Here is a 26,174-nt window from a genome sequence, read left to right on the forward strand (position 1 = left end):
GGTTGCTCAGTGGCTATAGTGTTAGGCTGCTAAGCACGAGGTCGCGTGATCGAATCCCGGCCACGGCGGCTGCATTTCGATGGGGGCGAAATGCGAAAATACCCGTGTACTTTAATTTACGTGCACTTTAAAGAACCCCAGGTGGTCGAAATTCCCGGAGCCCTCCACTACGGCGTGCCCCATAATCAGAAAGTGGTTTTGGCACGTAAAACCCCATAATTAAAAAAAAAAACATTTATTCTTTGAAGGCGTGTTCGTAGCCTATTAAAACACCAAATCACACTGTATTCGCACTGTTCGGTAGCGCGTCTTCTCCTTCAGGTGCCGACCACCGAGTGAGGCCCACAAGTACCGCAGGTATTTCTACCGATAGCCACTTCCTTCTCTGCACGTATTCCCGTTTTTTTATTCTTGTGGCGTCTTTTTAAGGGCATGTTCGTATCAATTCTTGGCTTCTTTGATGGAATGTACCATTTGTGAAATGACATCAGGCGCACGAGATTCCGATATCAAGACCTACATTTGTACAGCGAGGAAATGCGACGAAAATCCGCCGAGCTAGGCCCGTATTTGTCGTAGACTTCCTTGAGCCTACTGCCATCCTTTGCCAGCATGGAGGGGCGATTTGGATTAAGGGTAAATGAATTCGATCCATACAGCATAACCGAGTCGTAGTCGAATGGTGTCAGCAATCGGGCGTCCTCAGGCTCCAGCTTCTGAAATTGTGGCAGGAACTCTGCGAGGCAAAGGAAGAGCGGAAATTTATTGGGCAAGGAAATGCCTGCCGAAGAACGCGGTTTCAAGCTCGCTTGAAAAACTTTTCAAGCATAATAATGAATACACATTTATTTATTCATATATTTTCGTTCTAGCAGCGCCGGGATATCGACGCGAAATACCACGAAACATCCTGATTAGGAAGTGTGCCTCAGTTTCTTTATCCTTTTGTAACCTTCCACCTTGCAAGAAAAAGAAAAGGTTTTCCGTTTCGGCATATGGACGATAGAGGCGAACAGATAAATATACAAGAGATAAGAATAGACATGACGACTGTCATGACTGCCCTGCCAGTCATCCTGTCTGTCCTTACTTCCTGCACGTGTATCGGCTAACGCATGTGCCCTCCCCCCCCCCCCCCCCCCCCCCATGTCGCAAAAAAATATCTCGCACAATAGCGCAACCAGAACTCCTTTCCAAGTTGGGTCTCAGTTCGCTGTGCCCTTCCTCATAATTACCATCCTACTGTGGCGTGAACATTGTTCTTTTAGAACATCAGTCAATGTAAATCATGCAGTATATCTGTGCCTTTTACCCGCTTTACTCGCTGCTTTTCATTTCCTTATTTTCTCCTATTTCCTTTTTAATTTCTCCGCCAATACATTTTTATTGGAATCGGCCCATTATCCATATACCTTCATGGGGAGCCACTGTTTGTTGCCGAAGCAAACATTGTTTTTTTCATAGATGTACTTTACGAGTGACTTCCACAGAGCACTGGCAGTACGAGTTCGGTTCTTTCTTTACTTTTTTTTTTGCATTTGTATAAAAAAAGTTTGGTAATTGCGGCAGGTGACACAGTATAGTATTTATCAATGGTTCTCAGATCGTGGTTTTGGAGTTTCCCGTACGCAAGCGGCCATGAACGCGGCTAGACACACGATATGTTTTCGGCGAAATTAACCAGCACATAAAAGTAGTGTGGAAAGAACCGAAAATAAGAAAATGAAAAAACTTTGAGCGCTTACCGCGAATTCACTAGTCGCGCCTGGAGGGAGGTAGTCTGTTTCACACTTAGGGAAAGACTCGGAGCGCATGAGCTTCTAATCAGTCGGCCGAAGTGAACGGACGTGTCGTCGGCGCACTCCGCAACCACCGAGACTACGCGACCTTCACCGACGGCCCTTGACCGCCCTTGCCCGGGCCGCTTTTGCCGGGAGTCATATGGGAAGCGGCTTTCTCGCCGTTTCCCACCGACCGCCTTTTCTTCCCGGGATCTTCTTGCCGCTCCACGCGCCTCTACAGCTCCGAAGCAGTTCCAACGCGGCTGCCCCTGCCGGGGCCATAGCTGCCTTGGCGTGTTTTCTACACCATGAACCAAGAGCGCCAAGCGACCAGCTCTTCCGAGGCCCATGTTCTAAACGGGCGTGAAATGGGCCTTCGGCCAATTCACCGCTCTGTTTCGATGGAGCATTTATCTACCGCAACATCATTTTTCAACGAGCAGAAGACGCCATCGGCGACGGAGAACGCCGTCGCGCGTTCCTCGACAACAACGAAGACGCCCGAGGTGGATACCGCGGGAGTGGCCGCCGATCCCATCGTCGAAAGTTTTCTCTCCCAACAGCGAGAGGACAATCCGACCGGGGAAAGGATGGAGGCAGATCCTGCCCCGAACATTTACGACGACAAAACTGACGACGATACAGGTGCCTGTTGGAAGACAGTCATACATAAGCGACGCATCCGTCAAACGCGCGCTAAGACGCAACCCTCCGAGAACATCTTGGGCATTCCGGACGCCTCCCAGCCTACCGTACGCAAGCGCAGTCGGAATCAGAACCTGCCTCAACTTCCTTTGCACGATGAAAAGATAATTCTGCGGCCTCACGGAGGACTTTGTCTCGATAAGTGGACGCGCCCAGAACTCGCCAGCGCTCCATGGAGTGCAGCCGGCTTGACCACCAAGGATCATCAGGACATCATATTCCGACTGCGACCTCAGCAGAACTTGGCAATCATCAGCACACCCCAGTCATATGCAGCCGACACATTGTACAAGGTGAGGGAGCTGAACCTTGGTCAGCGGGTCTATCCAATCACAACATATTTTGCGGCCCCAGAGAACTCATGCAAAGGAATTGTTCCTGGTCTTTTGCCCGGTACACCGTCTTCCAAGCTAGTGGATTAGCTTTTGGCTCCTGGAACTCAAATACTTCAAGCACGAATGATGGGTCAAACCAACGTTGCGTTGGTAACATTTCAAAGACTTAAAGTGCCTCTGTACATGCGTTTCTATGGTGCAGAACTCCGCTGCTACCTCCATCGACCCCGCCAACTGGTTTGCAAGATATGTCACAAGCTCGGCCATTGGGATGATTACTGTCCTACACCACACGTGGTCATTTGCGTGACGTGCGGGACTGACAAACCCACCCCGTCACATCCGTGCACTCCACACTGCAGATCCTGTGACGGTACCCACCCTACAGCGGATCCAAACTGCCCGCGGCGTGCTATGCAGACACTGAACAAAGCTTGGGTGCGGGAAGCTCTCGAGAAAGAGCAGTGTGAACTCCAACCTTCCAGCGACCCAACCACTACCACAGATACGGCGGAAACCCGAACGTCGCGCGCCCCAACGAAGGAGACCAGAAAAGTCCGGTCGGAGACCCGTTCGAGATCCCGTCGCAAGTTCCGGACCCGCTCCAAGTCTCGGTCCCGATCCCGCGAGGCATCGGTGCGCGTCCCAAAGAAGCGCCCTCCTTCCCCATCTTCCCAACAACCCTACAAGAAGGCCCTGCAGACCAAAGCCCCAGCCAAGGTGACCCTGGTCCCTTCAGGGGTGCAGCGGATCCCGGAGAAGAAAACAGCAATGGAGGCGCCTCGGGAGGTAGGGCGGGCGGAGGGTCTCCCGCAGCTCGCTCCGCCCCGTAAATTTCTCCCTACCCCTTCCCCTATTACGAATTCGTTATCAAATCCCGATCCTCTAATAGAAACAGCCCGCCTATACGTCGTGACATGGAGGCGCGCTGTGAGCGCCTGTAAAAACAAATGGACGCGCTGGTGGCAAACATGAGTACTAGTATGCAAGCGGCTCTGGACAGGATAGAACGCCAAATGGAGGCTCTTCAAATAGGGATTACGGAGCAAGTGAAATCATGTATAGAGTGCACTTTCGCACGCATGCAAGTTCCTGAGCTTAGCGGTAACAACGAAAGCAGGCTTTCCGACCAAGGCTCTCGGCCGCAACCTTCATATGTGGGCACCCGGCGCCCGCATCCCTATGCAGGACCGCCTGCTTTCTCTTGCGATGATGATGGCGCTGCGTAACGCGGAGAAACTAGTGGTGTGGCAGTGGAATTGTAGGGGATTCCGCCGAAAACGAGGTTCCCTACAGCAGTATATCGCCGCATCCTCGAACCCTCCCGATGTCATCCTCTTGCAGGAAGTCAATTGCACCCCTTCTTTATCCGGCTACAGCACGCTCTCGGGTGTCTCTCCTCTTGTGGGAGCCTTAGTTTCGAAACATGTTACATGTCGCATGCATACCACTAACATTGACATTCCTCACCAAACACTGGAAATAATTACGCAAGGTAAGCGCAGCGAGAGTCTGTTTATACTCAATTAATACAGTTCCCCTCGTTCGCGAACGCACTATTTTCAGCACCCACTAACAGAATTTGGTAGGTTTGGACAGCTTTGTGTGGTGGCCTGCGACTTTAACGCTCCGCATACTGCATGGGGTTACGTTAAATCGCAGGCTAAAGGGACCCACTTATGGAATGTCATCTGTAACAAGAGATACACACTGCTTACTGACCCAGAGCATCCCACTCGGATAGGCAACAGTGTATCTCGTGACACCTGCCCTGACCTCACTTCGTGCGCAATACTCGCCCGGCCCTTTAGAGGAGCACCTTGGTAGTGACCACTACATTGTGGAGACCACCTTGTTATTACGGGGTGCCCGCAGGCCCGAGCGGAATGTATGTATAACGGATTGGGCGAAATTCAGGGAAAGTCGACAGGACCCACCTCAAGGCCAGGGGTATGAACGCTGCCTTGACTCTCTCGCACAAGATCAAGAGGCCACCACGTGCACACTGCGCACCACAGCCGAGACACCAGACATCAACCCGCATTTACTTCATCTTTGGAACGCCCGCAGAGGGTTGACACGACGATGGAAACGACAACGCCTCAACGGCAAACTTAGGAAACGTATAGATCAAATTACACGGGAATCCCAGGAGCGTGCAGATACCCTTACGAGGAATAACTGGCGACGATTTTGCGATCACCTCTCAGGCACATTGAGCACAGCAAAAACGTGGTCGATTCTTCGCTCACTCACAGATCCCACCACAACAAAGGAAAAAACATTTCAACAGCTGCACATCCTAATGCACGAGTACAGGGACAATGTCTCGACACTCCTCAGAGAGCTAGAGAAGCATTTCATACCCACAGGCCCGCCACCGCAGCACCCTGGCTATCCTTATGTAGGCGAGGCGAACGAATTGCTCGATGCAGACATCGCATCCGACGAGGTGCGGGTGGCCCTACAAGACCTACGCCGCAACACGGCACCGGGAGCCGACCACATCCGATTCGCCACTCTTCGTAACCTCAGTGACGCAGACATTAACCACCTCACCCATATATTCAATGATTGCTGGCGCAAGGGCACGCTTCCCCAAACATGGTGACACGCCGATATCACACTGATTTCTAAGCTGGGCAAGCCTGTAAAGGTTGAAAACGTACGGCCTATCTCCCAAACATCCTGCAATGGTAAGCTCTTGGAGCATGTACTCTTGCAGCGTCTGCAGCCCTTCCTCGAAGAAAAATCATTCTTTTCTCATTCTCAATTCGGATATCGAGCTCATCTGTCTGATAAAGATGTGCTTTTACAATTGCGCGAGGAAGTCATAGGACCTCCGTCATGCGCCCAAACGAGAGAACTCATCGCCTTAGACCTAAAAGGGCATTCGATAATGTTGAACATGACCTCATACTTCGCAATGTTGCACATTCGCACTGTGGAATTCGTATGTACAACTATATCAGCACATTTCTTCGAGGAATGGGACCACATCAATCCGGTACGATTCGCCTTGTAGGACGTGGGACAACCCAGGGCTCTGTTCTTTCCCCTACTCTATTCAATATTGCGCTCGCAGGGCTCCCCTGGCTACTCGACCAGACCCCTGTTGTCGCCCACGCAATCTATGCGGACAACATTACTATCTGGTCGACACGGGATTCCGACCGAGCAATCCAGGACCGACTGCAGCAAGCAGTCGACACAGTTTCCAAGTACACGAGGGAATGCGGCTTAAGATGTGCTCCGCAAAAGTCGGAGCTCATAATCATTCGCCCCCGCAGCCGCTCCTCTACTCCCCCTATCACTGTGCACGTGCATGGCATACCCATACCACAGGTTAATCGTGCTCGCATCCTCGGCCTACACGTCCAAGCGGATGGCAGGTCTAACTATACTGTTGCCCTTCTATCCAGACAGATTGAGCAAATTCTGGCCATGATCCGGAGGGGATTCAACAGGCGCTAGGGCCTTCGAGAAGATGACCTGCTGCGCTTGGTGGAGGCATGCGTGATCAGCCGGCTTACATACCATCTCTCATTTCAGCGGTTCACCCAAGCGCAACTTCGCATAGACGCAATGATTCGAAAAGCGACGAAGCTGACCCATGGCCTCCCGAACTATACTTCCACACGCCGTCTCCTTAACTTAGGGACACATAACACACTAGGCGAGCTGCTAGAGGCACATTGGGTCAGCCAGTGCCAGCGCCTCCTACTCACTCCTACTGGCCGCCATCTTCTCACACGGCTAGGATACTCTGTCCCACCCCTTGAGTCTGAAACCCATCCAACGATCTTGTCGTCAGCGATACGCCAAGCAATAAGTATTCATTCTTGGCCACGTAATATGCATCCCGAGCATGACAAAGGGCGGCGCAAACCCCGTGTACGATACATTGGCCGCATGCTTGCAAACATGCCGGAAACACATACTTTATACACGGACACATCACGCACTCAAGAGGGCTATACCTCGGTAGTTTTGGATGGCTCCGAATCCCTGAGAGACCCTGCTGCAATACGCGCAACAAATGCCGCCTACGGAGAAATTCTCGGTGTTGCTCTTGCAATTCGATACGCCATCCGTGTTCCTGAGGAAGTGTATATATCGACGGACTCGCAACAGGCATGCCGGGCGTTCCTATCAGGACATGGCATCCCGAGAGCGGCGCACCACATTCTCAAACAGATCCCGCAAAATACACCAACCACACCTCCCCGCAACCACTTACTCTGGACCCCTGGTCATACCTCGCTGCCGCGTAACGAACGCGCTCATGCGGTTGCCCGAGAAATTTCCCTCCGGGCGACTCGGTGTGGCGAGGCGACTAGTTCAGATTGGGGGATCCCTTGCTCGATTACAAAGACATACTCCGTCATTATAAACGCATTCGTCGCACCCACGCCGCACCACCGCCGTCCTTCTCGCGGAAGGAAGCAGTGGCATTACGCCAGTTACAAACCGCAACTTTTCCAAATCTTGTCTCTCTCAATAAATTCTACCCACACTGTTATGCAGATTGTTGCCCTGGCTGTGGCAGCTCGCCCACAATCTTCCACGTCACGATTGAGTGCACTGCAAACCTCTTTCCTCCCTTGCCAACTCTCCTTTACCCCCTACGCAACGAAGAGCTGTGGGACGATGCCCTCCGCGACGGACCTCCCGAGGTCCTCCGAGCTGTGATACAACGGGCTCGAAACATCGCCGGAATCATCTTAGGGACCCTGGACTGAGGGTTCCTCCCACACTGCTCTCGCCATTCAAATATTATTAATAAAGATGTTTTACTCTCTCTCTCTCTCTCGGAGTGCATTGCATCGGCGATGCGGCGAGCGCTGTAGTCGGGCGGCGGAAGCAGCTCGCGCAGGCGCAGATGCTAGAGGCGCGGAGTGGTGAGCTACGTCGTCTGCTACGGCGGCGCGCGCTGGCCGCATTGTCGGGTAGAGTGCTACTGTCGGCGGCAGTGCGCGTATCTCATTTTTACTGCGGAACTGAGCCGATATTCCTTAATAAGCGTTGTGCGACGCCAAACTCTGAGCTTTCATTGGCCAAATTGGGGTTCTACAAACTTCTTTTGACGGCATGCTTCTTTCGAAAGGCCGGGGTACATAGTGCGTGCACGTATATTTCTTCGCTGTGTGTGTCACCGTAATAGGCAGCGGCAAGAAAGGGACACGGAACTGTGCGCGCAACGTGCTCGGTCTTTATTTGACGTGAAAGGAAAACAAAGTGCTCAATATAATGGCTATGCGAGTCGAACACGATGAAACAAACGGATACGAAATAAAGGGAGGCGTTTCTTCTCGATAATAGTTCATTACAATAGTTCATTCACGCGTCACGCTCCGAACATCACTGAGTATCTCGTCATGTCCCCAGCGGCAGCGGGGACGTGACATGAGCCTTCAGTGTTATATCTAACACTGAAGGCTGTACAGGCTCTAGGAACACTTCCGCCACACCATCGTTGAAACTGGCAAACGACATTGCACAATGCCTCACTTTCACTTTTGAATATCCTCAAGGAGCACTGCGAAGAACAAATCGAAACTTTTAGCCCCAGACTTCGGCACATAACCCTCACACCAGATGAGAAGAGGGATTTATAACATTACGACGAAAAACAGCCTAGAAAATTGGTTCAAAAACAAAAGAAAAAAGCAAACTTTAATAAAAAAAAACAACCTTCCAGCTAAACAGCCACCACACGCCAACAAGAGGGATCGAGTTCAGAAGTACCAGACGTGAAGGAAACTTCCACAAAACTTAACCACTCCAATGTTATAGACATTTCAAAAACATTAAGTAAAAAAGAAATAGACGTACTCAGCAAGGGCCTAAACTTTTGTCCCACGAACAACACAATAAATGAATTCGAGCTTCACAAGGACCTTTCAGAATTCTCCCGCCGAATGCGTATCCGACACTTCTTCGCAGACACACCAGACACCGGGACGACACCACTTAGAGCCCAATCCACTTGGACTCCCGAACCAGAACAAGCCATAGAACTTGACATATACCTTAAAACTGTCACTAAAGAAATTATAAGCCAATCCAAAACATCTAAGCGACCTAAAAACATAACTGCGTCGGAGAGTCATATCATTTCAAATCTTAATTGCCGGAATGACATTGTTATTAAGGAAGCAGATAAAGGTGGAAGTATAGTTATTTGGCCAGTAGAAAAATACAAGCGCGAGGCTTACACACAACTAAACAACCCAAAGCATTACCGCAAACTAGATAACGATCCGACATTGTCCTACACAGTGACAATTACCAACAGGCTGAAATCACTTTTGGCTGATGAATTAATAACACCGTCAGAATACAAATTTCTTAAACCAAGCAACAAAACTGCCGGGCGTTTTTACCTCCTTCCAGAAATTCATAAAATTCCGTGCGCTGAAACATACACTGCTATTATCCCAGGCCGTCCGATACTATCAAACAACAACACTCTGACAGAGAGCACCTCCACATTCCTTAACCACTACCTTGGTGACTTGCCAAAAGCACTTCCGTCCTTTATACAAGATACGCCCCACCTGCTGAGAATTATAGAGGACATTAATACTTAAAGCACACTACCCCACAACACAATTCTCGCAACACTACACGTAACGGCGCTGTACACCAACATTCCATTCCCTGATGGCTTGTTTTCGATAAAACAAACGCTCTCTAAACACAATGCACAACACTCTACTGAAGTCTACTTGTCTCTCCTTGAATTAGTTCTAACACATAACTACTTGGAATTTGAGGAGAGTTACTACCTACAGATACATGGTACAAGCATGGGTACGCCTTTTGCACCAACCTACGCGAACATATTTATGGGGATTCTAGAAACAGATTTCCTAGCGCGCTGCACTGCCAAGCCCCACACATACCTACGATACATAGACGACATACTCATAATATGGGAACATGGTCAAGACAGTCTAGATAAATATGTAGCATTTCTAAACTATGTTCACTGAACAATAAAATTCACATCAGAATCCTCAACTGAGCGCATAAACTTTATGTACACAACAATATACATTGACAATGGGGAGCTAAAGACAACGCTGTATAAGAAACCTTTCGACAAACAACAGCACCTAGAGTATACCAGCCACCATCCCAGACATTGCAAACAAGGCATCTTTAAAGACCAAGCCACACGACTACGTCACATTTGCGTTGAAAACCAAGACTACATAGATAGACTAGATCACCTTAAAGAAATCCTATGAGACAGGAACCACCCAAACAGTGACCTTAATTACAGCCTACATCGCCGGAACCAAACTTGATCGAGCCGAGGTCCTCAAGGCCCGCCCGAGGATCACAAGAACAACAACGCCTCTTCTTACTACTAAATTCTCAAACGCACTCCCAATCGTGAATAACATCCCCAGTAAATACTACCGAATTCTCACCAGCAACTAGAAACTTAGTAAGATCTTTCCCGACCCTCCCAGAGTAGCCTACAGACGCAACACTAATTTTAAAGATGTTCTTGTACACGCCAAAATAAAGGCAATGAGGAAGCTGGGAACCAAAACCTGTGGCCGCCCCAGGTGCTCTACATGCAAACATATTCAATCTACTACTACAGTAAAAGGTACAGCGTCGGATTACGCACACAAGGTAACTTCGGCTTTCACCTGCACATCAAGCAACGTAGTTTACTGTCTAGAATGCGCCGCTTGTAGCAAACAATATATAGGTGAAACTGGACCACAAATTCGTACAAGACCCAACGGTCACCGCGCTGACACAAAATACAATTTAGCCAAAGCAGTAGCCAGCCACTTTAATGAACGTGGTCTTATATTTGACAAAGTAAGGCTCTATATACTACAAACAAATTTCCGTTCCCCTCGAGAAAGGAAGTATACGGAATCATACTTCATACACAAGTTTAATTGCCTACACCCGACGGGAATTAATATGGAATGCGCCAACTTAAAATCTTTAAAAGCGGTAACTTAAATCTGAAATTCTCATATCCTCAACCAGGACACAAAACACATTATGCCACCAGCTAATTTTAATTCTTAACCTCACCTACTCTTCCATTTGGAAAAATTTTTTCCTGCCTACTACTCGATTTAACATACGCCTACATCAACTGTACGAACCCTTTCTCCCATGTACATTTGCCCCCGCCCGCTTCCTGCTGTTTGTTATTCCGGTTTTGGTTCCCCCCCTCTCTCTTCCCTTTTTTCTTCATGTATTTTTTGAAACCCCCTCACCAACACATTCCAAAGTCAATATGCTTTTTTCGGCGCCTCAACCTACGGTATCGCCATTTCTGGATGCCACCGTAACGACACCTACGCTGAGCGACTGAGGCAATGCCCCTTGAAAGACCATGCCGCTGCCTTTCAGTCACCCCATACATTGCACCGCAGACTCCTCGTCGCCATCTTGACTACTTCAAAATTACTCGATGTATTGCTGCTATGCTACTCAATCACTCTTTCAACTCATGTTTTTTTTTTTTTTTTTTTTGTGTTACTCGCGATCTGACCACATGACCGTCTCTTCTAATGCCACAAGAACATGCCGCCAACGATACCCCTAAATGCTTCCTAACCTCCCGCATCCCCAACGCGCTGCCAGGCCCCCCGTCTTTCTTAAAAATTGTTTTCCTCTTTCTTGTTCTTTCTCCCTCCCTTTTGGTCTTGGTGTCGCCCTGGCTTCCCCCCCTTTTTTGTCTTTCTTTCTGTGTTTTTTCTCTGTCCTTTCTTTCTTTTCTTTTGTCGCCGCGCTCCCACTCTTCGGCTCTTGTCCCCCCTTCTTGCGAACGAAGCTCACACACGTTGCACGACAGCGCTCGTTTCCTCTGAAGTCTCTCCCTTTAAAACAAGCCGCGAGCGACAACACCTGCACATAACGTCACTGCACTAACCGTTTAAAACTAACATGCCGAGTATGGCGAGGCCGCCTTTGACGAAGATAGGTCCTCCTATCGAAACGTTGGCCAGCCTTTCTGAGGCACCTTATCCCTGTTCACAAACTTTATACAACTGGCTGAGATCAGTTGGACATTGTTTGTAGACTTCGCGCGGGAAACTTATTCACGTCCCTTTTGCCGTCGAACTTACAATACATGCAATTTAGCAGTTGCGCATATATGCTCGCTATCTACAGGAGCACACAAAAAGGGGGGCATCTAAGCACATATCGGCAGCGCGTTTTGGATATTGCTGCATAGCGGTTTGCATCAGAGAGCAAAGGGTATAGACGATATCCTAATTCACATTAAGAGAAAAAAATGGAGCTGGACAGGTCTTTCAATGCGCTGGTTAGATAACCGTTGGACAACTAGCGTTAGGAATGGGTACCAAGAGAAGGGAAACGCAGTCGAGGACGGTAGAAGACAAGGTGGAGCGATGAAATCACGAAATCCGTGGGCGCTAGTTGGAATCGGTTGGCGCAGGACAGGGGTAATTGGAGATCGCAGGGAGAGGCCTTCGTCCTGCAGTGGACATAAAACAGGCTGATGATGATGATGATGATGTACCTAAGGACGAGGTGCTGAGTCAGAAGTACGCAGCACAAGCTCCGGAAATCATCCGCCAATTTCTTCACGCAACGAAGCTTTGAGATGATCAAGGGAATTCTCGTTAAAGAATGCTAATGATTCAAGATCAGGACATTGAGACCACCAAGAAATGTTTATTATTCCTCTCTTATCTCTCTATCTGGTACTGTACTAGCCGCTAATGGAAATAAAGGATGCAAGAACACTAGCTTTGCTGTATTCCACTCCATAGAATTATGCGCACGCGTGGAAGTAATTCGTCCAATAAATCATTTTATGCTGTAACTCTACGTTTTCTTATAATACGAAGGTGATAAGGGCCTAATATCGAGTGTGACTCAAGTTCCTTACACCCCATCATAAGGGCGCACGATCGCTCTCACCTATAAGCAATAAGTGGTTCTGCCAAAACATTAAAGCACAGGCAAGGTTCTCCGTACGCTCTTTTGCATTGTAATCAGACCAGAAATCAGGAGGTGTTGCGCGCCACGAAATCTGCGCAGCCAATCTCCTACGCATTTTCGTTTTTTTTTTTATATTTAAGGTACAGAAAAGCTATTCCGGTCTTCACTTGACTCTTTAGTATATTATAATGCCAACATCTGTAGGGGATCTTCCTGTCGCCATACATACGGCTATCAGTTTCAATAGGACCGTACGAAGGGCTTGGTAGTCCATACTAAAAACTATTGACAGCGCTTGTCCGTGTATCTTTTCTGTGTCGTTCGTCTCGCTTTGCGCTGTCAGTAGTTTTCAGCAGTGCTATTCGTGTATCCTTAATTTACTCACACGTTCTCCTGCCTAGCCAACTACACAATTTCCTCAGTAAAAGCAGCACGTTCACTGTACCAAACATGCAAGCCTTGTTTGCCTTTCAAAGTTTCTGCGGTTCCATTTTGAGGGAGAAGCTATAGTGTTTCCCCAGTCCAGCCTCTATCAAACCTTTTCTATTCAGTTACCTCACAGACCCCTGAAGGAGCATTGCGTTAGAGGAGGATGTGCGGGAATTGTAAAAGAAGTTCAAGGCAACTATACTATGTTAGTGGGTACCGATGAAAGAGCAAGTCTCTAAGATACATAAATAATGCAATACAGAAAACAGAAAGACGCTACAAAGTAAAAAACGGCCGTGGCTTAGCTTGGTTAAGCTTGGTGATTGCGAAGCAATAGTGTCTCCGTAGCTCGCCGTCTCCCGTAGCTACGGAGTCTACCGTCTCCGTAGCTCGCTGATGCTTCCTCTTTGCATTCTGCCGAGCTGCCTTGTTCGTAGGCACCATCGTAACATCTGGCTGTATGAATGCCTTGGCGAGAGGAGCGGAGCTGTTTTATACAGCTGGTGTAACGTCACTCAAGCAATAAAAAGAAAGGACTAAAAGGAGGAGGAAGAAATAAAGAATGAATGCAGGGGTGTTACACAGAAAGGCATTTCGTTGGCCACCCTACTCTGGGAGACGGGAGAGAGGGAATAGAATGATTAGATAGAGGGAGGGGAGATGAAGGAAAGCTGCGGTGAGCTCGTTCACGCACACGGAGGGCCTAATTGCGTCAAAGGCCTTCACATAGGCCAGTCGCCATCAAGAAAGACAAAAGTGCCTTCACAGCTTTGTCGACCGACGAGCGATGGGGATGGTCTTTAAGCAGGACCCGCAGAGGCAACGGCCGATCGTCCAATCGTCGCAATGCGATAGATAATGTTTGTCTTTCCGACTGATATCGATGACATTGGCACTGTAAATGTTCGATGTTCTCGTCGACGCCGCAGACGTCGCATGCAGCACTGTCGCTCAGTCCAATGAAAGTAGTTTCCGCCTTCGTGAAAGCCACTCCCAGCCACAGCTGGCATCGAAGCGATGCCTCACGTCTGTGAAGCCCGCGTGAAGGTTGGAGCTGGAGCGGAGGGTTCAGTTCGTGCAACATTTTGCGCCTTATAGTAGAGCTCATGTGCCAGGTGACGAACCTGCCTTGCAGCGTCTGTCCTAGAAAGACGAATGCGAATGCTGTGTTATTTTTGATGTGATTCTCGGTCAGCTTTGTCTACTTCATCATTTCCACTGATTCCGTATTGGCCAGGTAGCCACTGGAAAAGAATTTCGTGGAATTTGTGTTTTACATCATGGTGATGTTTGACAATTGAGTATGTTAGCTGTTCGTGAGCTCCCCGTCGGAGAACTGACTGCATGCTGTGTAAAGCCAGGCTCGAGCCGAAAAACAAGGCCCACGTACCAGGACTCTCTATGTCAACAAATCGAAGCGCACTGCGCAGAGCCGTGAGTTCTGCATCTGTGGACGTCGTAATATGTGACGCATTGAATCGCGCCGTTTTTTTTTTCCTCGCCGGCATAACCACAGCACCGCCACCACTGGTCAATGTAGTCGAGCCGTCAGCATAGATGTGTACATGACTACTGTATCTCTCGAACAACAGGAGTAAGCTCATTTTTTTAGTGCGTACGGTGATAGACGTGCCTTTTTCTGAAGTGCTGGAATTGTGAGGTGTATTTCAGTATGGCACAAACACCATGGAGGAGAAGCCAGACTGGCCGCAGTTGTGTACCCCGATGTAAGCGAGGTACGATAGGCACTGACAGTTGTGCTAAATGACATGCGGGGTCTTTCCACGGTGAGTTCTGCGAGGTGATGGCAAGGGGTGCGAATAATGGACCTGATATGTGCTCGCATTGTCTCGACGGCAATGTGCGTCGTGATTGAATAATCTTGAGCAATGACAATAGTTTCAGCCGTTCACGAACTGCGTGATAATCCAAGGCATATCCTCAGAGCTTGGACTCGGAATTGTACGTAAATAGGTTTTGCGGGCGTTGGATATAACAGGTAGGCTGTACCGGAAGAACCCGACAAACAACACCCTATACAGCTGTAGCATGGATTGTGTGGTCACCCCCAGTTCTTTCCCGCAAGGAACCTGAACAGATGACAAATAGCGATCAATACCTTTTTAACATGGTTCACGTGAGGAGTCCAGTCAATCACAACCCCAAGAACCTGTGACTTCTGCTGGACGATATCACTTGTGCAGTGATTCATATGACGTATGCAGACATTGGCTTCCGCGTAGACGCCACCACTGCGCATTTTCCCCCCATCAATTCCAGTCCTTGTTTGCGTAGGAAGCATGATGTCGATAAGGCCATCTTCTAAAGCCGAGCGCGAAGCTGAAGACGCGTCATTGCCAACGTCCAGAAACAGATGTCATCAGCATAGAGAGTTGAACGGTGTTTGACGGGTCCTCGAGCAGTCCAATAAGGGCTAGATAAGAAAGCGTTGGGCTTAGTAGTCGGCCCTGCGGGACTCCGCGACCGCTGTAATATTGGGGTATCGGGCCATCCGCAGTGAGCACATGGAATGATCGCATCTGTATGTAGCTACCAAGCCAGAGATATATCTTGCCACCAAGTCCTATTGATTCTAACGCTTTAAGAATGGCTTTCTGGGCAACATTATCTCAAGCCCCTTTAATGTCTAGAAACAAAGCGGCAGACAAGCGTGTACAGGCCTTCTGGTATTCGACGCATGTTACCAAGTCGACAACGTTGTCTATAGATGAATGGTCACGCTTGAATACTGTCAACGTGTCTCCATAAATTTCATAGTTCTGTGGTTACTGCTCCAGAAGCGCATGAACCGTCCGTTCCAGTACTTTTCCTACACGACTAGCAAGCGCGATCGGAAGGTATGACGCATTGGCCAAAGGCGACTTGCCAGCTTTGAGCAGCGGAATCAGGCGACATGACTTCATCCCTTGGGAACTGTGCCATTCGACCACCAGTCGTTTAATTTCCTTTCAAGCTCTTTCACCAAGGTTACACTGAGCGCGGTATGTAATGCCATCTAGCCCTGGCGCTGAGGAACACCCGCATAAAGCAAGCGCAGCCTCTAGCTCGTCCCGAGAAAAAGGGCACTCCATGCGGGGATTACGTTAGAATGGCAAGTGCTCGGGAGCCTGCGTTGCAGCGGAGCTTGCTTCACCGGCAACCCACCTACAGAAGGATTCTGCGAATTGAATGTATTTGCATTGTAAGTAAAGAGCCGGCGAATTAAATGGGTTGCGCGGTTCAGGTGTTGCACGGAGGCCGCGAACACCTATCCATATAAGAGACAAAGGCTTTCGGGGATCCAGACACTCATAGAAAGGCATCCGTCGTTGTGAAGCCAGCATCTTCACACGACACTGTATTTTCTTCTGTGTGCGTCTGGCCAATCTCAAATCATGACTGGACTTTTTGCGCCTATATCTTCGTTCCGCCCGGCGTCGAATTGCCGGAAGTTTCTCTAACACCATGTCGAATTCGCTGCGCGCGGCGTTTCTCAATATCGCACGTATGGCAACCGGTAAAGCATCCTTTATTGCGTCCCCTAGGCTTGATGCCATGTCCTCTCGACAGTAGTCTTCCAGGATCGATTCAAATTTCGGCCAGCCAATGCCTTGGATGGCTCCAGAGACCTTGGAGCAAGTCCGCCCCTCGATTGTGAGATAAGTTGGGACTTGCTCACATCCCCGCGTTTCCAAGTCCAGGAACCATTGAACCCTTCCACTGAACGAACGTGAAAGAAAGCTAAGGTGGAGCCAGCTACTATGCCCGATTCGTCGCAGATAGGTTGGGGCTTACATCATTTAGCAAACAACGTTGTTGGTCAGAACGAATGGACACCAATCTTCTGCCTCTCGAATTAACCTTGGAGCTTCCCCAGAGATAGTGGTGGACATTGAAATCTTCAGTGATCACCCACGGCTGTGTAGTCGTCGAAATTTAACGTACACGCTCGAAGTTTAGACAACTTGATGGTGAAAAATTGGCTCCCAGAGTTTTAAAGTGACCTTGATCTTGTTCACAGTCAAGCACACGTACTGGTCTTCATTGTCAAGTTGCCCTGGGTATCGAACATATGTCAAGTCACGCCGTATGAAAACAATAATCTTGCTGCATTACGCATGAGTGGACGACATAATGCACTTATACCCGGACAATCTCAGGGGAGATGGCAGGTTTGTCTCACAAAGGACAATAATGGGAACGCTATTCACGAATACAAACGGTCGAAAGTGGGACATACGCGACCTAAGTCCCCCGGCGTTGCATTGAAGCACAGAGGCATTCTGCACCTCCTCTCGAAACGATGGCATCTGGCGAGCCATTGCTTTACCCTAAAGCCACAAGCACTGGACCCAGGGTGTCCAGCCCCTGCTGGCTCTGCGCCGATGGGGCTTCCTTGTTGCTTAGTAGAGCACGCATAGCATTCATCATTGACCGCAACAATATTGTCACATGGTGGTGACGTTGAAAAACACAATAGCAATACTGTGAAAGACAAAACGAACTTTTATTGGGCGAACCTGTGCCCACAAAAACTGGCTACACTTATAGCACAACGATAGCAGCGAGCATGGTCGGCGATCGTCGAAAATCTGATCAGCGGGTCAAGCGCGTCGGCTTTTATACAGCATTCGTCGAACGTTCCAGGCTAATCGTTGGGACCCGCGTGCATTCCACAAAGCTCTACACCATTCGCGTCACGCGATGAAACAGCCGGATAGAAGCATCAATAACTTTCCAGAAACTTCGGATACATGCAGGCGCGTCCCGCGCTGTGCGACAACATTTGTTAGGCGGGGAAACGTGGTCGCCCGATAAAGATAAGTACTCGTGTCAATATTAGCAGCTGGTGATCACCAGGTGTTGCATCAGCGATTTGTGTGGGTGGCGAAAGCGGCGGTACTCGAGGCGTCTCCGTGGCAGGTTGAGCGCTTTGAAGTTCGGGCCCGCTCTGCAGGATTATCGAGCCTTCCCACTTTCTTCGTTATCGCACGGTGGCGCTCCACGCTGGTGCAGCAGCCGCCTTAGCCAAAGACGGCGTGTTGCTTCTTGCGGCGTGTCATTGCGCTCTTTGATGACGATACCGTCGCCGCCTAAGTGTCGCGACAGCCTCGCTTTGTGTCGAGTGGTTCCGAACCATGCGCTTTAGAACTGCCAATTTCTTCCGGACCCGTGGGCGGTCCTTCGACGAGGCTTCGTGGGAACCACGGCCATTAGCACACTTCAGAAAAGTCGCGTAGCAGACGTCTTCTTAATGGGATTCAGCGCAACGAGGGCGCAGAGCATTGTTCGCACAGACGTTCTTTACATGGCCAAGCTTGAAGCACTTGTGGCATTGCAGGGGCTTCGGTATGTAAAGTCGGACTGGATGGTGGATACGGCGAAATTTGACGTGACACGGAAGGCAGTCTCCTTCAAACGCAAGCTTAAAGCAGCGTGTTTCCTTGTCCGGTGAGATGCGTGATGACAGTGCCTTCTGTTGTTGGCTTTATTAATATTGCTACGGCACAATATGCGCGATCACGAAAGGCCAGCAGTGTGAAGACGACGACGACGATTAGAAGCTAGCGCGGGCTGTTGCCTCTTGGCCAAGCGCAGCGTATTTTCCTTGTAAATATATTTGTACATAGCTTTTCGCCTGCGTCTTCCTACGTAACATATCTGGTGGAGGTGGACGTTCCCTGTACCTCGTCACGGAGCTTCGCAGTGGACGGTACGTCGAGCCTTCCTTCATGGCTCCCGGCGACGACAACCCGACTCCGCCGGCTCCGACACCTGCTGCCACTTCGACGACCTACATCACTCTCCCCGCTCCCCGTGATCCTGGCGTATTCTCGGGCCAAGATGGGGAAGACGTCGATGACTGGATCAGCCTGTATGAACACGTCAGCCGCAATAACCGGTGGGACCCTACTATTATGCTCGCCAACGTGGTCTTTTACCTCGGTGGCACACCTCGAGTTTGGTATCGCACGCACGAAGATGAGCTCACCAGTTGGGATTCACTTAAGACACAGCTTCGAGACTTGTTCGGCAACCCCTACGGTCAACAACTTGCCGCGCAGAAGGCGCTTTCCGGCCGTGTGCAGACGTCAACAGAGCCCTATGTCACGTACATTCAGGACGTCTTGGCTCTGTGCCGCAAAGTTGACACCCACATGACTGAGTCAGACAAGGTTTCCCACATCCTCAAAGGCATTGCCGATGACGCCTTCAACTTGCTCGTTTGCAACAACGTAGCGACGGTGGATGCTGTTATAAGAGAGTGCCGCCGCCTGGAACTCGCCAAAAGCCGACGTATTGACCAGCAGTTTGCCCGTCTGCCCAACACCCCAGCGACATCTTCCTGTGCCGACGCTCCTCGTCCCAACAACACTGCCGATGTTACCAGGATCGTCCGGCGTGAGATCGAGGCCGCCTATCCGGCTGCCTTCGACTCCAGTCCCACCAACACATCTGCAGTCACGGTCTCACTGATCCAGGCAGTTGTCCGCCAGGAGTTTGAAAACATGGGTCTTCACACCATCTGCTCGGCCCATCGCCCTAATACCCGCCCGGCTTCTTCGATTTCGCCCCGTCCCGCATCTTCTTACCCACCACGTTTCCGCAACCCATCTGAATGGCGCACTGCTGACGACAAGCCTATTTGTTTCCACTGCCATCGAATCGGGCACATTTCTCGGCACTGTCGTAGTCGCTGGAGTTCCCCGAGCCGGCCTACTTATACTGCCTACTCTCGCCCCTCAGGTGGCCCTTCTCGTCCCTATGCCGCACGCTCCGATAATGCCGCCACTGATTCTCCTGCAACGAACCGCCCCTATTCTCGTTCGCCTTCGCCCCAACGACGACAATCTCGCTCTCCCCAGCCCCGTCGCGCCTATTCGCCGACTCCCTTCGGACGCCGCTCCCAGCCGGAAAACTAGACGATGCAGCGCCTCGAGGTGACGCTGCATTGCTCCCTACGCCGCCAAATCCTCTACTGACTTTGCCCACTCATCTGAACCTTCTTGACGTGCAAGTCGACGGTGTTTCTGTGTCTGCTCTCATAGACACTGGGGCGCATTTGTCCGTAATGAGCGCTGACCTTCGTAACCGGCTCAAGAAAATTATCACGCCCGCCACGACGCCTGTTGTCCGTGTCGCCGATGGCGGAACAGCCCCCGTAATTGGTATGTGTACCGCCCGCGTCTCCTTCGCCGATCGCTCAACAATCGTGCTATTCACAGTCATCGCCCACTGTCCCCACGACATCATCCTCGGCTTAGACTTCCTTTCCGCACATTCTGCTCTCATCGATTGTTCCGCCAGTACTCTCCGCCTTGACCTGCCTGTTCTGGATCCTGCTGAACCACACCCCAGTCGCCTCAGTTCCGCCGACTTCGTTCGCTTGCCACCTTCGGCACTGACCTACGTTGAGCTAGTGTCATCCCCACCAGTCCCCGACGGTCACTACATCGCGGCTCCTATGCAAGACGTCCTCCTTACACATGGGATCACAGTACCCCATACAGTTTTATCTATTACGGCGAATTGCGTCTGCCTGCCAGTGGTCAACTTTGGCTTGACGACACAAGTGCTGCCACGTGGGATGTCTTTGGCCCAGCTTTGTTCATTCGAGGATCACTCAGTAGCATCCATTGCAGTAGACGACACTTCATCCGATACTCCTCTACCATCGCAGTCGGCAAATTGTACCATCGCTGACTTACGGAAAATGATTGCCCCCGACTTGCCCTCCGAGCACGCTCGTGAACTCTACCGCGTTCTGTTTTCCTACCACGATATTTTTGACTTTAACGATCGTCCTTTAGCCCAAACTACAGCTGTCAAACATCGCATTAATACCGGCGATGCCCCTCCTATTCATCGCCGCCCGTATCGAGTGTCACCAGCTGAGCGTCAAGTTATTCACGCAGAAGTTCGCAAAATGCTTGCCAAGAACATTATTGAACCATCATATAGTCCATGGGCGTCACCTGTAGTACTGGTCAAAAAGAAGGATGGCTCATGGCGCTTTTGCGTGGATTATCGGCACCTTAACAGGGTTACCAAAAAGGACGTGTATCCCCTACCTCGGATTGATGACGCCCTTGACTGCCTCCACGGTGCTCGCTATTTCTCTTCTATTGACCTTCGCTCCGGCTACTGGCAGATTGCCGTGGACGATCTCGACCGCGAGAAGACTGCTTTTGTCACACCCGACGGTCTTTATCAATTCAAAGTGATGCCGTTCGGTCTATGTAACGCCCCTGCCACTTTTGAACGCATGATGGACTCCCTTCTTCACGGTTTCAAGTGGTCCACGTGCCTGTGCTACTTGGACGACGTTATCGTATTCTCCCCAACGTTCGCTACGCACCTCGAGCGCCTCTCAGCAGTCCTGGACGTTTTTCGGCGAGCCGGTCTGCAACTCAACGCATCGAAGTGCCAATTCGGCCGTCGCCAGATTACCGTCCTTGGACATCTCGTTGACGCGAACGGAGTGCAACCGGACCCAGGCAAGATCCATGCTGTTACGCACTTCCCTGTTCCGAAGTGTGTCAAGGATGTGCGCAGCTTCATCGGCCTTTGTTCGTACTTCCGCCGTTTCGTGAGAAATTTCGCCGCCATAGCACGACCACTAACCGACCTTTTGAAAAAAGACGCTCCTTTCCAGTGGGGCGATAACGAGGCCTCTGCATTCTCTCATCTAATCGACATTCTCACAACGCCTCCCGTTTTGGCCCATTTCGATCCTTCTGCGCCTACCGAAGTCCGTACTGATGCCAGCGGTCACGGAATTGGAGCAGTACTGGCACAACGCCAGCGTGGCCACGACCGTGTTATCGCTTACGCCAGCAGGCTCCTCTCACCCGCGGAGCGCAACTATTCCATCACTGAGCGTGAGTGTCTGGCCCTAGTTTGGGCGGTTGCGAAATTCCGCCCATACTTATATGGCCGATCCTTTTCCGTTGTCACAGACCATCACGCGCTTTGCTGGTTATGCTCACTGAAAGATCCTACAGGAAGACTTGGTCGCTGGGCCTTACGCCTCCAAGAATATTCGTATACTGTCACCTATAAATCTGGCCGACTACACAAGGACGCTGACTGCCTGTCTCGCTACCCGGTCGACGAGCCTGACGACGCCGACAGTAGTAGCCCCAACGGCATTTTCTCTGTCTCTGCCTTCGGTAACATCGCCGATGAGCAGTACCGAGACCTATCGCTGCGAGCACTTATCGAGCGTCTGCGCTCTACACCTACCGACGCATCCGTTCGCCGATATGTCCTCCAGGGTGGCATTCTGTATCGAAGGAACTTCCTCCCTGACGGCTCTGACCTTCTTCTTGTCGTGCCAAAACAGCTACGACAGACTGTGCTCTTTGAGATGCATGACGCACCCACTTCAGGACATCTTGGGGTAACCCGCACGTACGACCGCGTCCGCCGCCGCTTCTATTGGCCTGGTCTCGCTCGCTCCGTTCGACGCTATGTTGCTGCCTGTGATCCCTGCCAGCGTCGGAAGACACCTCAGGTGCTACCTGCCGGTCATCTCCAGCCGATCACCGTCCCTGTGGAACCGTTCTTTCGTGTTGGATTAGACCTGCTCGGTCCCTTTCCCACGTCATCTTCTGGGAACAAATGGGTAGCCGTCGCGACTGATTACGCCACCCGATACGCTATCACTCGGGCTCTCCCTACCAGCTGCGCCACTGACGTCGCGGACTTTCTCTTGCGTGACATTATCTTGCTTCATGGCGCCCCGCGACAGCTGCTTACTGACCGTGGTCGAAACTTCCTCTCGAAAGTTATCGCTGACATTGTGCGTTCCTGCTCCATTCAACACAAACTGACTACTTCATACCATCCTCAAACCAATGGCCTGACAGAGCGGTTAAACCGTACTCTTACCGATATGCTGGCCAAGTACGTTTCCAAGGACCACCACGACTGGGACATTGCCCTTCCTTACGTAACATTTGCGTACAATTCTTCCCGGCACGACACCGCCGGATTTTCTCCCTTTTATCTACTGTACGGTCGCGAACCTACCTTGCCCCTAGACACGGCACTTCCTCCTGCTGCGGTCTCAACAAGCGAGTATGCGCGCGACGCCATCGCCCTCGCTGACCATGCACGCCAGCTTGCCCGTGCTCGACTGACCGCCTCACAGACCACTCAGCAGTGTCAGTACAACGCCCGCCATCGTGACGTACAGTTTTCACCTGGTGCGCTCGTGCTCCTGTGGTCGCCCTCTCGTCACGTCGGACTTTCAGAGAAGCTCCTTTCGCGATACACAGGGCCCTACCGCGTGCTGCGCCAGGTGACGCCTGTGACTTACGAAATTGCTCCTGTGGCCTCAACCTCGTCCTCTCCTGTGGCATCTAGTGATGTCGTACACGTCAGTAGGCTCAAGGCCTACTACACTGCTTCCGAGTCCGATCTTTAGTCGCTCCGGGACGGCGCTTTTGCAGCCGGGGGTAGTGCTACGGCACAATATGCGCGATCACGAAAGGCCAGCAGTGTGAAGACGACGACGACGATTAGAAGCTAGCGCGGGCTGTTGCCTCTTGGCCAAGCGCAGCGTATTTTCCTTGTAAATATATTTGTACATAGCTTTTCGCCTGCGTCTTCCTACGTAACAATATTGGCAAGTCGTCAGCCAGAATTGAAACGTCGACGTCATAAATGACGCCAACGATGCCGTTAGTGCCGATCGCGCTTTTACTTTGTCGATTGCCGTGACATTCCGAAGGCTTTGCAGGGCGCTGCGATGTAAAAGGGCTAGTGCCAAAACATTCTTCCGTGAGTTTATTCCCACATATTTGGTTTTATTCGGTGCGATGCACTCGAATAACAAAGAACCTGCCTTTCCAGAAGCCACGAATTGGTGATAGGGTCCACGGGCAAGAAGAAAACACTGTGCGGCCAGTGCTGTGGCATATCTTTCACGGTTGAAACACTTGCCGGCGATGACGTCCGCAGCAGTCTTCAATTTGCAGTTCGGCTCATGACATTGAAATCGTCGTCCGAGCAGTCGCAGCTGTCAGAGTACAACGCAGTGGCCTTGCTGTCTGTGTCGCTCCACTCGCTCCCGCGTCTGCTCAACGTAAGCCGACCGCACGGCTTCGCGCCAGGAAGGTCCACGGAAGTATATTCATGTACTGCTGCAACGAGGGAGCGGAAGCTCCCAGAATTTGCAGAGAAACAAAGCAACAATGCAGAGACGACAGTGCTAGCGTCCAACTGAAGAATATGGAGTAAAAATAAAGAAGCTAAAAGTAATTATAATATTGCTAGCCAGTAAAGATGAACGAACAAGCCTAAAAATATAAATAACGCAATACTTAGAGGAAAAATATTGTAAACAACATCGCCATAGATGCAAAGTAGGTTTAGTTGTGATGAATTAGGGAAATATTATGTTTAAGCGTGCTCTGAAGGATATAAGTTCAAGAATGTCAACTATGTCGCTTGGTACGTCATTTCAATACTAAATCGCACGGAGCCATGTAAACGAATTGCAAGCATTGGTTCGGCCAAAGATACGCTGCAATCTGATATGATGAAGTAGACGTAGAAGTGGACGAGCGAGCAGCAGGGTAGACGGGCGCGTGCTATGGAATATTATGTGAAACAAGCAAAGCAATGCTGTGGTTATTCGTGATTCAAGAGGTGAGAAGAATAAAAATGACAATGTTACTCATGCTCGAGTTCCAGTGATAATCTCCGATAATGAAGCGGGCGGCGCGGTTTTGAACTAACTCTACAGCTGTGATTACGTACGGTTGATTAGGTGACCAGATAGGGGCCGCAAATTCGAATTCAGGTCTCACAAATATTCGATAGGCAATTTGTCTCATGAAGGCAGGCAGGCAGGTTACGTTTCAGGTAACCCAGCGCACGAGAATTTTTAGCAGTTATTTTTCGACGTGGGCAGACCATGATAGGAGTTGATGTAAGGAGGATCCTAAGGCACTTGTATGTGGTATTGTGTGTAACGGAGTTCTTCTCAAATGAGTGATCGATAGCGGAAAATGCGAGCGGATGTTATCAGTTTGCAGTTATCAGTGTTTAGGATCATTTGCCAAGATGACCACCCGTTAATAATACGGTCGAGATCTCGCTGAGTAGTGTGATCGGCTGCTAAGCAGATTTCACGATAAGTCACGCTGTCGTCTGCGAACAAGCGAATGGATGACGTTATTTCAAGTACACTTGAGGTACACTCTAAAAAAAATAGATTTCCAGAAACCCTCTTCGAGGGAGCGTTTGCTTGTCCCATATTTCACTCCCTTTTCGAGAGTAGATCGATCCCCAGTGAGAGAGAGAACTACCCTGGTAGAGTTTTATTACTCCACCGCAAGCAAAGGGAGCACTAGTGTTCTTCCGCAGAGTGCTAACAATCTATCCACAAGGGTACTAGTACTCCCTCAGACCGAAAGCTGCTACTCCTCCAAACTGAATACTTCTACTTCTCCAAACCTAGTGCTTATACTCCCCCAAAAGAGTTCTTGTCCTCCTAACAAATATATTGTACTCCTTCAGAACAGAGTGCTAGTACTCTTCCCAATAGTGTGAAGGCGCTCACAATGTGGAGCGATGGTCACGATAGAACGATTTTGCAATACTTTAATGTGGGGAATATTTGATTCCTTCATCAGCAGCTCCTGCGCTTATGCTTGACGTATTGGAAGTAAGCTGTAGCGGCCGAGTTACTCAAGTTAAACATTTTTTCTCTTAAAAGGTCAAAATCTTCATTGATCAGTCACAAGACAAATTGAATAATAAGTTGAAAAAAAACTGACACACATAAAATCTGATTACAATGATGCCCATGAACTTTATAACACATCTTGTAATAAAATATAAGTATGTTATCTAAAGCTTCATCAGTGTTAAAGCGTAGAGATATCCTTTCTTTGCGATTGGTTCCATATATTCCAAAAGTAAGTATACAATCGAAAGTTAAACATAGAAA

The 26,174-nt window shown here is 50.0% G+C and overlaps 1 protein-coding gene across 1 annotated transcript in view; it reads right to left on the reverse strand.

Annotated features, from left to right (window-relative positions):
* Positions 1-222: 222 nt before the first annotated feature.
* LOC140218780 (astacin-like metalloprotease toxin 5) overlaps positions 223-26,174 on the reverse strand; it is a 122,638-nt gene continuing 96,686 nt past the window's right edge. The window contains exon 6 of the mRNA XM_072288541.1: positions 223-736. Within this exon, the coding sequence (XP_072144642.1) occupies positions 510-736 (227 nt within the window). The 3' untranslated portion in view covers positions 223-509. The remainder of the gene's footprint in view (positions 737-26,174) is intronic.

The sequence above is a fragment of the Dermacentor andersoni genome, chromosome 6, assembly GCF_023375885.2.
Source record: "Dermacentor andersoni chromosome 6, qqDerAnde1_hic_scaffold, whole genome shotgun sequence".
NCBI classification, from domain to species: Eukaryota; Metazoa; Arthropoda; class Arachnida; order Ixodida; family Ixodidae; genus Dermacentor; species Dermacentor andersoni.